Source organism: Carex rostrata, chromosome 13 (assembly GCF_964058835.1).
Source record: "Carex rostrata chromosome 13, lpCarRost1.2, whole genome shotgun sequence".
In the NCBI taxonomy this organism is placed as follows: domain Eukaryota; kingdom Viridiplantae; phylum Streptophyta; class Magnoliopsida; order Poales; family Cyperaceae; genus Carex; species Carex rostrata.
This window is the reverse complement of record NC_135930.1, coordinates 6,189,527-6,203,380: the sequence shown is the minus strand read 5'-3', so window position 1 is coordinate 6,203,380 and position 13,854 is coordinate 6,189,527. Positions and strand designations below refer to the sequence as shown.

Below are 13,854 nucleotides of genomic sequence, written 5' to 3'. Positions count from 1 at the left end.
TTGTAACGAAACAAAATTAACTAGAAAATTCCTTTAAAAATAAAGTGAACCAAAATTTTGAAAATCAGAATTTAAGTACTTATTTAAAATACAGCATACTTATTTAGAAAGGACAAAATCTGCACTAAACTAATCAGCAAATTTTAAGTCCTTACTTGACCCGATCTATATACATTCCTACTCAAATTAAACACTCAGATTAAACACTCAGCATTCTAGATAACAACATATAACAAGAAGCTAAATAAACAGATTCAAACTCACACAAACAGAACTCCTCAAAAATACAAAAACTAAAATCAACAACTTACAACAGTCTATAGCTTATCTTCGTATTCTGATAATAGAGTAATCTGCTCCTTCAAACCCTTCCTCTTGCGGATATCTGCAACAATAGTTGCAGCCTGTGATCTGGGCTCCGTAGGATCAGACGTCAAAATCTCCCAATGATCAAACAACAGTTGTGGGAAAGCCTGGCCAGATGTTGCAGCCCGCAAATCCTTATCAAATCCGAAAGACGTAAATACCGGTAGATACCCCTTAATGTTGTAAAGTGGTGTACCCAACCTCTGAATCTCCTCAAACACATGCCCTCTTTTCTGATTCATCACACTGTAAATACCCCCGAGCGCACTCTCAGGTGCCTGGATTTCAACCAGGTAGACTGGTTCGAAAAGACGGGGCTTAGCAGTGAGTTGGGAAGCATACAAGACCCGACGCGCGGTTGGAATGATCTGACCACTGCCACGGTGGATTGCGTCTGCGTGGAGCACCACATCACAGACCTTGAAGCAGATACCACGCATGTTCTCCTCACAAAGTGCACCATCTTTTGAGGCCCACTGGAAACCCGCCACGACCGAGTCCTTGATTTCATTAAGGTACTGCACTCCCTTGCACATGTCGACTACCATGTTGGGTCCAGTCGTCTCAGGCCCGAAGCACCAGATTTTCTTTGCCAAATCTCTATCCCACCCAAACTCCTTAGAGAGAATCTTAGACCGAGTCTTAGGGTCATCACGGGGCCCAATACGACCTTCATCTATAGCTTCAGAAAGACCCTCCTCCAAGGACCGAGCTTCCATATACAACCGGTTGTGCTTGTTGGGTGACTTGCTGACTTGCTCATTACAGTACGGCATGATTTTTCTAGCACAGTCTCCCGAAATGAGACAAGAGGAGGAGACACGATGAGTTCAGCACCACCCATGAAATCGTCTTGACGATCCTTGAGGCAGATCTCAAGGTGGAGTTCACCAGCACCAGCAACAATGTGCTCACCTGATTCCTCGATTGTGCAAACAACCATTGGGTCTGATTTCGAGAGTCGTTTCAGACCCTCAACAAGTTTCGGCAGATCTGCCGGGTTCTTGCATGCCACAGCTTGGCGCACAACTGGGGAAACAGAGAACTTCATGGCACGAATGGGGCGTGCGTCAACCTCCTTCTCATTTGTCAGAGTTGCATTTTTGGTGATGTGTTGGTCAAGCCCAACTATTGCAACTGTGTTGCCACACGGCACATCTTCCACCGACTCTTGCTTCTTCCCCATCCAGATAACTGTCCTCTGTACGCTCTTGAGGTATAGATCCTTCTTCTGACCAGGGACAAAATTGGGTCCCATGATGCGAACCTTCATGCCAGTTGCAACTTTACCAGAAAAGACCCGGCCAAAAGCATAGAACCGGCCTTTGTCAGAGGCAGGAATCATCTTAGAGACATAAAGCATTAGAGGTCCCTCAGGGTCACAATTTCTGATTGTGTTAGCATAAACATCATCAAGTGGGCCCTCGTACAGGTTATCAACACGATATTTCTGAGCCTTCGCAGGGGTCGGGAGGTGGTATATAATCATCTCAAGTAAAGCACTGCTAGCGGGTAGCCAGGTTTGCAAGACCCGCTTCATCAATGCCTTACCAACTAATTCTTTCTCATCAGATTTCAAGGTCACTCCAAGCTTTTTAAGCATAGGCCAGAGCTTATCCTTCTCATCATTGATGCATAAATTGATGATCTGCTTGATAGGCTCATAACATAACTGCACAAACCCACGCTTGCATGTAGCCGTACCAGTGTACCGGTTCGTCCACTTTTTGGTCGCCGGGTCAAAGAAATTCTCACCCCAAAGCCGCTCCATCATCTTTGACTCATCAACCCCAAACTTTGCCGCATACATCTTGGCAAAATTGGTCAAAGTGAAGGCCCAGCCGTGCAAACCGGCGGAGAATGCCACTGTTCCCTTCTCAGGGTACACCTGCACATCCCCCAAAAGCGCATCCACGTAAGTCGCCATGAGCACATTCACATTCTCGATAACACGGTTATAAGTCTGGTACGCCTCTTCCCCATCAAGTTGAACTTCTAAAAAGCACCGATCCATCTTGTTCACAGTCAACACAGGACGAATTCTTTCGCCTAAGGCTTGCCAAAGGACAGTCTCAGTCTGGACGCAAACACCTTCGATGCAATCAACAACAACAAGAGCACCATCAGTAATTCGAAGGGCGGCGGTGATCTCAGAGGAGAAGTCGATGTGGCCAGGGGAGTCAATGAGGTTGATGAGGTACTCATTGCCTGAGCGCTCTCCTTTGTAAGCCTTGAGGGATTCGTCAGACATCTCATAATAAAGGGAGATGCCAGTGGACTTGATGGTGATGCCGCGCTCAGCTTCATCGGCACAAGTGTCAGTCATGCGCACATCACCGGCCACTTCTTGTGCAATGATGCCAGCTGCAGCCACGAGTGAATCAGTCAGGGTTGATTTGCCTGTGAGGATGAAAAAAAAAACAGTTTATTATTGTTAACTTATTAGTTATTATTAAGGATTTGTCAGTGTATATGATATAAGGAAAAAAAATGAAATTAGAATTGCTTCAGGAATACTAAAAATCAGATTTACTTTCTTTGAACAGATCAGTGGTATCTAGATCATGCAATTTTAATCGCGAAACTGAACTATGAATAATGTTAATTCTACTAATTAAAAGAAGTTATATCAACATGTGAATATAAAAATTCATATATAACACCTGGAATTTCTCTTGTAAAACCAAAGTGTTTTTTTAAACTTCTAATTTCTATTATCATATAATTAATCAGATTCTATACTGATTCAACAGATCTAATCCGCAAATTCTACTATGAAACATAAGTATACAAGGTATGACTATATCCACCATAAATGTTCAAAGTCAAATGTTATCTTAATATGAAAGTTCTCTAAAATTACATTTTAAGAAAAAAATTATTAGACAGGGTATGTTAACCTATTGAACTTAAAAGCTTAACAACACCAGGCCTGTTACAATTTATACCAAAAATACTGGAATAAGCCGGATCAGTTCTATAAATACTTTGCAATTTTCCAATGGTATTATAAAGTTTTTTCCATACACATTACAACAAAGTACCAAATAATAATGCAATTGAAAGCAGATAATAAAATCAATGGTATGTATATCAAGCAACTATCTTCTTAGAAACTAAATTAAAAATAAAATTAATTATACTAAAACTCACACTCAAACTCATGAACATTTAAATCCATCTATAACACCTGTGTTTTCTGTTGTCAAACTATAGCACACAATATGTTTAATTTAAATCATTCTTATAAACTTTTGCACATGAAAATCATCAATTCTATCCAGATTCAACAAATATGATCTGAAACTCTGCTATAAGCAAAACATATGTTTACAAGGTATTTCCATGTTGACTGTAGATATACAGAATTAAATATTCAATCTCATTTTATGATAATTTTGTCAAAAACTTACATCTACAGGAGTAATTTAAAGAACCCTTAGACTACAGAATTCGCTACAATATACAGTACTTCGATAGCAGGGTTGATAATTTAAATACTTGCTGAATATCTAATGGCACAAACAAGCTTTATCATAAGAGAATTAGCCAATCATGCAAACAAAATTTGAAATGGAAGTGCATTTTATATATTACCATGATCAACATGTGCCACGACAGACATATTTCTGATATTCTGCTTCCGATCCATAATCTTGCATAACTCTTCAACGGTGAACTTCACCATCTTTCCTTCTCTTGAAGGTTGCACTAACTATGACTGAGTTTCTGCAAAATTGCATTCAAAGAGGAGGTTTAATTTTTAAATAGTACAGAATAAAGCTGAGGTAGAATAGAGGTTGAAGAAGAAATCAACTTTGAAAGATTTTTTTTTTTTTTTTAAAATGCATAGGAAGTTCGTTCAAACATGAAATTTAGTAGTTGCTTTTTATTTCAGTAATTCATCAAGTTGTATTGACGAAGTATTTATGGCCTAGATCCATATATGACACATTCATAGGTAAAAATGAACTATTTTCGTTCAACCTGCATGTATTGTTGTTTTAAAACAGAGATGAATTTGGGAACACAAAACAAACAAATTCATAGGTAAAAATGCACTAATCCTTTAAAATGTATACAAAAGCGATAATTCATTAAACTACGGATGCAAATTATTAGATCTAATAAAGAACCTTAATTGAAAATGCATGTTGAAACTTTAAAATAACATCAGATTGTCTATTTGTATCATGTTTTATTCATTTTTTCGAATAAAAGTGGCATCAAGGCACCCGATTTCATTAAAAATGAAATCTATGATGTATTAGAAAAGTTTGAAACCGGTTGAATCCGTTAATATAAACAATAGCTAGAAAACGAGTTACAAAGATATCCGTTGCTATTTTGCAAAATCGGGATTCAAACAAGCATACAAGATGAAGCAAGTACAATGCTTGCTATTAAAAGAAGAGAAAAGGTATCATCCCCCCACCTTCAGTCCCCCGATAATCCCCGCCGACTTTTTCACGCGGTTTCAATATTTTTAACGGTCCATCTCAAACTGCTTATTTAAAGCTTTTCCAATTCCTCTCTGTTCACTTTCACCTCTCAAAATTTAATTGCCAAATAAGAACGGAATCGTTTGTCCTTTTTACTTTTTTATATTAAAATAATATAAAGTTTATGGTTTGAGATGTTGAATCAATATTTTAACATAAAATTTCATCATGACATTTTGTTTTTTTCACAGAACTGTTAACTTATTTGAAAGGTTGAGAAGTTTTTATGTTTACAGAATTTGTTGACAGAAATGAGAAGTTTTTATGTTGACAGAATTTGTTGAATTAGTTTATAGGATTTAGTATTGATGTTTACAGAATTAGTTGAATTAGTTTACAGGATTTAGTATTGATGTTTACAGTATTGATGTTTACAGAATTGAAAGTTTTATGTTTACAGGATTTGTTGAATTAGTTTACAGGATTTAGTATTGATGTTTACAGAATTAGTTGAATTAGTTTTATGTTTACAAGATTTCTGTTTACAAAGTTTTAATGTAGTCATTGTTAGTTTTTAGTTTTGAAAAGCTGTTTATAGGATTACATAGTTTTGTTTACAGGATTACTTTGTCATAATTATAAGATTAAAACGTTTTGTTTACATGATTACTTTGATATAGTTACAGTATTGGGTTACTATTGTGATTATAGTTTGGACACTTGCAGAATAATTTTTAAAGAGTATGCAAGTAGTGATTTGTATGATGTAAAATTGTTGTAATTTTTTTTTTCTTTCAGTGTTATGTTGTATATGTTTCCAAAAATGTTGAAAGAATTTGAATTGCTAATAGAATAATTCATATATGTTTACAAACTTTATTGATAATGTTTATAGAATTTTTACTATTTTACATTATCTTGTTTAAGTTATCAACTTTTTTGTAGAAACGTAAATTTAATTTAATTTATTTTACTTTATAATATTTTTCTTAATTTTTTAATTCACATAAATTGTTCACTAATATTTACAGAAGTATCTAAAATAAAAGAAAATTAGAAAATGGATGCAACGTACAAACTGTTAAACGGACACCTTCTAGAAGTATCCTGTAAAAAGACCACTCTGTAATTCAACCCAAAAAAAAGAAGAAATGACTATTTACAGTCCTCCACTCCTCCGTGATAAGTATATGATAATTTAATTTTGTTAATTGAGAATAAAAAATTTAGTGTAGCAGGCTTGCATCAATACCAATAGATGGACTATAATTATAGTAGGATAATTATTTTTATGTAACAAAGATACAATTGATACAGGAAAAGAACTAAAAAAACATTAATTACGGGACAAAATGAAAAAAAAAATGCGTTTAAATTGTATCACTACATTAAATTTATAATGAAAAGTTAAGACTTAAATAATTTGTATTTCATCCAAACACAAATGTTTTTACAATAATTAAACTCAATGTCAATAACATAGCGTTATATATAAAATATATTAAGGAGAATGCCATGTATACCCCTCAACAATCCCAAAATTACATATTTGTCCCTCTAAAATTCATAATATCATATTTACCCTTCAAAATTTTAAAAACTCGCAACTTTAACCAACCTAATGTCTTTTTTATTAGAACTCATATTATTTTTATTAAAATTCATAACGGGTCATTTCTCTACATGTGACGCATACACAATGACATTTTGACATACATGTGTGTGCGTGCACAAGTAAGAAAATAGACTTTTTTTTACAATCGACCAATCAGAAAACTTTCTTAAACATGCTATATATTTTTATGTTTTTTAATAATATGTAAAATGGGTATTCTATAAATTTAAAATTAGTTTTAATTAAAAGACATTAATTGAGTTTTTTGTGAGTTTTTTAAAGTTATTAGGATAAATATGATGTTATGAATTTTAGAGCGAGAAACAAGTAATTTTGATGTTTTTGAAGGGTAAACATGAAAATTTCCCAATATTTATTATAAAATGTTCAAAGTCCTTGGTCAATATGTAATGGACATAAAAATTTTCAAGAGTTAATTACAAATATTGAAGTCGCAAGTCTACAAAAAAAAAAAAGTTGTTTATTTTTTTGGAAACGAGAAGATTTGTCCGTAGAATAGAACACACATCAGCATAAACGAAAAGCTGGTTGAAAACTTGAAATCATGAGATATCAAATGTTATCAAATAAAAATATTAGGCTATCTGTAGTGGGCATAGTGCGGATTGGTCAATACTCAAGACTAGAGAAAACATTCCATATAAAAATGTACATACTAACTAAATTTTACATTTTACATTTTTTTACATAATCATTTAAAACTGCTCATTTCTATCTATTTAAGAGCATCTATAACTCAGAAATTCAAATGAGTTTCTAAATAATTGTTAATTATCTTTTAAAAATTAAAGTCTCTTAAATTTTCAACTCTTACATCTCTAAAATTAATTTTAGAGTTTCTATTAAGTTATCAGCAATAAATTAAAAGGAAGAAATAATTTGAGCCAATCATTTGGCTAGCATGGAATTTATAAACAGTTTCTTAATGAGAAACTTTCTTATATAGTTTCTCAATAAGAAACTCCCCCACATCTTTAAAACTGAATGCGAAACTGTCAAATTATATTAACATATCTTTAAAACTGAATTAGAAGTTGTCACATTAGATTAAAAACTCTCATAATATCAGAGATGTAGATTCTCTAAGTACACTTTAGTAAAAAAAAAAAAAAAAAAAGTAAAATTTAGTCTAGAAGTACACTTATGTATAGAAATCATGTTAAACACAGATCAACTGTTTGAACGTCTTTTATTATTTTAAATACTCAGAGAGATTACGACACCTGGTTGAATTTTAAAAATAAAAATATTAACCCATAGTACAGACTAATCCATACTAATATACTATGGACTCGCTCATAAAAATTACATGATACTGAAAGTCCTATAAAAAATGTGCTGAGTCACCGAAGGTACACATGCATGGAAGATGGTTAGGTGATCATCGCTTCTCAAATTATTAAGACGGTCAACAATTTCAGTCTAAGACAAGGTTTCATTTATTTTCTATTACTTTAATTCTTTGAACAAATCTTGTCTCCCAAGGTAGCCGGTAACTTGAACCACATCACAACTTACCTTTGTTTCTTTTTCCTATTTCATTAATATGCCTAAATAGCATCTGATTTGTTCTACAGCTCTTCAGTTGTTCAGTTTCTAAAAATTAATCCAACGGTTAAGAAGTAACTCAGCCAAGAGAGGAGGTAAAGACAATTTTGTCCAAAGATTAAAACACATGGCAGTCTTATTGGTGGGCAATCTAAAGAGAAATAATCTGGACTAAAGAAAGAAAAATCATTTTTATAAAAATAATATCAAAGAGGTGCTTCAGAACTCAACGTGTAAATAAAAGAAAGGAAAGAGAGAGAAATGAGGGATAACCGAACCTCACGGTAGTACTGAACTTTATGTAAAACAACAACAAAATTGGAGAATAAATGATGCAAAACAAATTGAGAAGAGGAAAGAGAGGAATGCATATTCTCTCCTCTCCTCTCTTCCCTTCCCTTCCCTTTACACGATTAGGTACCACTTTATTATAAAAATGAACATGTGAATATAATTAAATAAGAATCGTAAAAACAAAGAAACCAAAAATTATCAACAAAAATAGGTCCTTCAAATTTGATGCTAATATAATTTGCAGTCAGGCCAAAGCTGAAGACCATGTGTTCCCCGTTAATTGAGCAAACAACTCAATCTGGGCGTCTTCAAATTTGCCCAAGGTTTTTCTAACAACAAACCAAAAAATAAAAAAAACTTCATTTGTAAAACTACAGAGAATTTGAGGATCAATCAATTCCAGCTCTACTTTTTATGTAGGCGTTTGATATGAAAAATATTTTTGTGTTTCTGCAACGTGGCACATCTTAAATTTAAAAATATGAAATGACATCTATCAAGCGGCAATTTTAAATGTAACTTAAACCGAAACAATGTTCTTCAACTAAGAGAAATTTAGGGTTTAAAAAAACACCAAGTGTAAGCTAAATTGCCTGACCAAAGGTTTTTAAAAACACCTACACTTTTTAAAAAAAACATCTCAATTGCCTGACCAAAGGTTAACCAGTGGCTTTCCATTCTGGCATTTCGATATACAATTCATTGCAATTTCTCTCAACTGTTCCTCCACAGATTCAATCTTAAGGCAACCATCAACAACCTATTACAAAAATGGTGGTTAAAAAAGCGTTATATCCTGCGTTCAAAACCAAAATAGCAACCTAAAATATTCACAAGGTATTGAGAGATATGAGTTACCTCCCAAGAAGAATCACGAAGGGCATAATAATGCTCGGCCACCTTCTTTTGGAACTCCAATTTTTCATACCTCTCTGTACCATATCCTCCCCTTTCGGCTGCTTTCTGAAATATTCCACAAATCAGTGCTCAAAACCAGTATTGCATTATGATGACTGGCCACACTTGAATCAAACAGCTGTACTGGTAAACCCTAGTATCAGAAACATACCAGTTGAGCAAATATCAGACCAGTAGATCTGTGCCATTCAGAAATATACTGGTAAACCCTCACAGTTAAGCCAAAAATCCAAATTGTATTTGTAATTTTTTATCACCCACCAGTCTCTTAGCATAAGTAAATCAAGAATTTACCTCAGGCGGAATATCGAGATATAAGACCAAATCAGGAGCTAATAAACCCTCCTCCGGAGCCTGTAATTACACAGCTACACAAATTATTCATCACAAATCAGAAGGATTCTCACTTATAGCATACAACAGTTTTCTCCAACAAAGAATTAACCTTGCACCACTGGAAATCAAGTCCTTTGGCAGCTGAAAAGGCAACACCAGAGTAAGAGTACCGGTCTACAATGAGGGTTGTTCCACTTGTTAGCTTACTCTCCATTAAAGCCCTGTAAGAAAGCAATAAATCAAATTCTCTATTTAACATCACATCATAAGAACTTAGATGAAATGTTTCACCAGCATGAGCATTTACAATCTATATTTTCCAGTAAATTTCAGCCAAATTTTCATACCGGGACCTCAAAATGCCTTCATTCAACAGAAACCCTCAAAGATAACATATCTCAGGACCAGAAAACAAACAAAAATGTTTAAAAAGAAAAAAAAAATATTGTATCAAACTGGTACAATATTACAAGGAAACAAACCTTTTCTCCCAACGGTTAGCACTGAAGAGCAGATGAATAACTTTATCATCTAAATGTGACTCGTTCGAGAGGTATGAAGAGATCATTTGGCCAATAACTGTCGTTCTGTCAGGGAACCGCCATGCCTCCACTGACAAACCCTTCCCTTGCAAATAGGAAACTAATTTTGCACATTGTGAGCTCTTTCCACTCCTGTCTAGACCTTCTAGAGCTATGAGGGACCCACGTGCCACTGAGATCTTGCTCTCAGTGCTTTCCATTTTTATGTTGTTGTATGATCTTTTGATTGGTTGTTTGAATCTTAGTTTATTCCTCGAGAAACTTACCCCAGAAACCCTAAACAAAAATTCTGGCTTAGTAAAATATATACACAAAAACATAGTTAGAGATTTTAACCAAATATAGAGTAGAAGATATTCATTACCAATTCAAAGAGATTGCTCTGAACGTGGCCCGGCCTAGTAAGGTCATACGAGATTGAAAAATTTGTTGATAATCTGGCTGGAATAATAAACAATTAAATTAGAATATATCAGAAATCACTATAAGATAACATTACGCAGTTCACAGAGAAAAAAAAATGTAGAGACTATCACTTTCCCTATAGATTGATCGATGATCGTAAAGTAAGTACCTTTATTACCTTACAATCAAGCCGTAGACCATTGTTGCGTTGCCAACATGGTTTGGGAATTCTATCGGCCGCACACGGTCTGATTCGATTATTAGCCAAAGAAGAAATCGTTTTGATCTGTGCGAGACAACGCAACGCTTGAATCGGGGTGGAAATGCGGCTGGCTGGCTGATTCCTCCTACTCACCGACCGTCCGAATGAAGCACGCCGATTCTTCGTTGTAGTTTGTTTGGATGTGAATGTTGATTGGAAGAGATATTAGGGGAAGCGTTTAGTAATGTGTCGTTCATTAAAACGAGGAAAAGACGGGTTTAGGGTTTAGGTTCGGTCGGGCTGTTACTGAGGAATTCGGATCTAATCATCCAACGCGTTACTGGACGGGTAGAATAAGATCTGAGGTTTTATTCTAGCACGATTTCAAAGCATCTCCCAATGAGTTCAGATCCAGTCAAGTAACTCAATCTTTGGATTTTAAATTGGGATCGTTTTAATTTGAATCCTTGATAATTTATTCTAAGCAAGCTTCTAAATAGTGTTTATAGCGGTGTAGCGGGGAGACAAAAAAAAAAGCTTTAGCGAATAGCGGAGCTATAGCGAAAGCTATTATAAATAGCGTTTTTTTTTATTTCAAAAATTATATTTTATATTTCTACTAATAGTAAAAAGAGTGATGCTTCTATGGACATAAGGGCCTATTTGTAAAATGAATATATTTTTATTTTCAAAGTTCAAACAGCCGATCCGAACCGTTCATCTTGTTCTCCATATTAATATATCTTTGGAGACCAAATTTTACATTTTTCTGAATTTATTTACTATTTATTAAGATGGGTATAAAAAATATCAAATTCAGACCATTGAATTTGTACCCATCTTAATAAATAGTAAAAAAAATCAGAAAAATGTAAAATTTGGTCTCCAAGCACATATTAATATGGAGAACAAGATCAATGGTTCGGATCGACTGTTTGAACTTTAAAAATAAAAATATGTTCATTTTACAAATAGGTCCTTATGTCCATAGAAGGCTTTGCCTAGTAAAAATGTCTCATCAAGAAAACAAATATCAAATTAATTAAGAAGTTCTAATATTATTCATATTAAATCAATACAAAGTTCAAATTGTCATTCAAAATATCCCTAATTCAAAAACTATCGATATATTTTATATTCAAAATATACCACTACCGTATATTAATGCATGATACAAAATTTAATTGATATAGCGGTATAGCCCGCACATGTTCCATTGTATTGATATAGCTTAATAAAGTAAAAAAAAAAAACCAATCTAGATATTAATGCCCATTAAAATTGCAAAATCATGTTTTCAGAAAAAAAAAAAAAATTGCAAAATCATAACCCATGTAGCATAGCGGACCGCTATTGCCGCTACGCGCTATAGCGGTCGTAGCTTGATTAGCGCAGTTTTAGTCCGTAGCTTAGCTTTCTGGGTCCAAAACCGCTATAGCTAGCTATTTAGAAGCTTGATTCTAAGTGAAGTACACATATCTCGAGAGATGAATTTGAATCGCGAAACAATTTTGAACAACAGATTCGAATCAAACAATCTCAATCCAAAACTCAAAAATTGGGTTACTTTAGGGGATACGGAACCTCTTCCATTGTGTATTGGTCCAATACGAATTTGCATCCTCTGAGATATCTCAAACTTTCAAATATTTTTGAAAAATCTCAACCGTACAAATATGTTATGCACAAATCTCAAAGCACAAACAATACGAATTCACATCCTTCCTGGTACAGTAAAATATAATCTTTTAAAATTAGTAGATCTGGACCGTTTTTTTCAATTTTGCACAAATCTCAAAGTGCAATAAATATTGTCCCCATGCTAGCTCAATTCTCAAAGCTGCCGAGTAAATCTCAATTTTAAAAAGAGAAGGAAGTCTTTTACAATATTGAAGAGGATACTTATTCCAAATAATAATACTATCCTATCCCCGAATAGGCTCCGTACACATTGTTCACGCAAAAGTGAAGATATCTTAGGGCTTGTTCGACACGAAAGAATTGTGGTGGAATAGAGAAAGAGTGAGGAATTATGACGGAATAGTAGCTGAACGTGAGTGAAATTAAATGAAGTAGAGAAAAAGTGAAATTATGATGAAAATATGCAATCAAACTCTTTTCTTTTACACTTTACTCTCTATTTAATCTCACTATTCCATGGTAGAGAAGTGAAATTGAGAAATAGTGACTTTTTCACATGTGAGAATTAACTCAATTTGACTCTTCCACTATTCCAAATATATCAAACATAATTAAAATTGTATGAAATAAAAGTCTCTTCTTTTTTCACTCTTCCACTATTCTATGTATTTGCCGAACGGCCTCTAAAATAATACGTACTCGTCTAATTGACAAGAATTCTCTCATATTGAATAGTGAGGTTTACAACTTTACCATCTAGATTTACTCAATATGATGCTTATTGAAAATGTAAGAATCCTCTTTAAAATTCTTGCCATGTTAAAAGAACAGTCTGGATCTACAAATTAAGATTCCCTTTTACGGTACGGGGAGGATATCAATTCCTCGTCCAGTACCACAAGGATACTGAATGGACTGTGACTCTGTGAGGTACTGTCGTCAACGAAATTCTTATATTAATTAGACTGATCTATACATTTGAAGTGAATGGATTAATTGGTGCTAGATGTATGCATATGTTTTGAAGTAGACCTTATATTTCTTCTTATCTAATGTTAATCATTTATACCTATTACTTTTTAAATATGTTTACTTTCTTCAATTACTTATAAATTGCATAAATAAATTGAAGAAAAAATATTATATTTATACAAGATCTGACAAAAAAAAAAGACTTATATAAATTTACAATAAACCATATTTAATATTACACAAAAGAGTACTTTTATGTACAATTAAAATAAAATAAAATGACTTTTGAATTAGGTTTTGCTACTTAATTTTTTTCTGCTTTAAATTTACTAAAATGACAATGTTAATACGACGTTATCATTACTTGTAAATGTTTGCATCATATAATTTCATTTTTGTTGTAGTTGTCAATATTAGAATATCATATGTACTCCAAAATCTAAATTACAACTATATTGATCAACTATATATTGAATCTAAATACAATCGTATGTACTTAATTATCAACTATATATTGAAACTTACGTAAAACCAAATGATCCCCGGTTAACG

General features: G+C 33.6%; 1 protein-coding gene and 1 pseudogene across 6 annotated transcripts; both read right to left on the bottom strand.

Annotated features, from left to right (window-relative positions):
• Window positions 1-220: 220 nt before the first annotated feature.
• On the bottom strand, window positions 221-4,091 carry LOC144564790 (elongation factor 2-like; annotated as a pseudogene). The gene is made up of 2 exons (XR_013514743.1): window positions 3,964-4,091; window positions 221-2,766 (listed from the first exon to the last, which is right to left on the bottom strand). The product of XR_013514743.1 is annotated as an elongation factor 2-like (transcript).
• A 4,775-nt stretch (window positions 4,092-8,866) lies between these two features.
• Window positions 8,867-10,963, bottom strand: ZEU1 (P-loop containing nucleoside triphosphate hydrolases superfamily protein). 5 transcript variants are annotated; one of them, XM_078314358.1, is made up of 7 exons: window positions 10,666-10,963; window positions 10,447-10,523; window positions 10,023-10,358; window positions 9,650-9,761; window positions 9,499-9,558; window positions 9,145-9,249; window positions 8,867-9,046 (listed from the first exon to the last, which is right to left on the bottom strand). In XM_078314358.1, exons 2-7 carry the CDS (start codon window positions 10,491-10,493, stop codon window positions 8,927-8,929), a joined length of 780 nt encoding a protein of 259 aa, XP_078170484.1. In that variant the 5' UTR covers window positions 10,494-10,523; window positions 10,666-10,963; the 3' UTR covers window positions 8,867-8,926. The 5 variants fall into 5 exon arrangements, with proteins under 5 accessions (XP_078170484.1, XP_078170485.1, XP_078170487.1 ...); XM_078314359.1 differs by having other exon boundaries at window positions 10,657-10,926; XM_078314361.1 differs by having other exon boundaries at window positions 10,447-10,519; window positions 10,657-10,926.
• Between the last annotated feature and the right edge of the window lie 2,891 nt (window positions 10,964-13,854).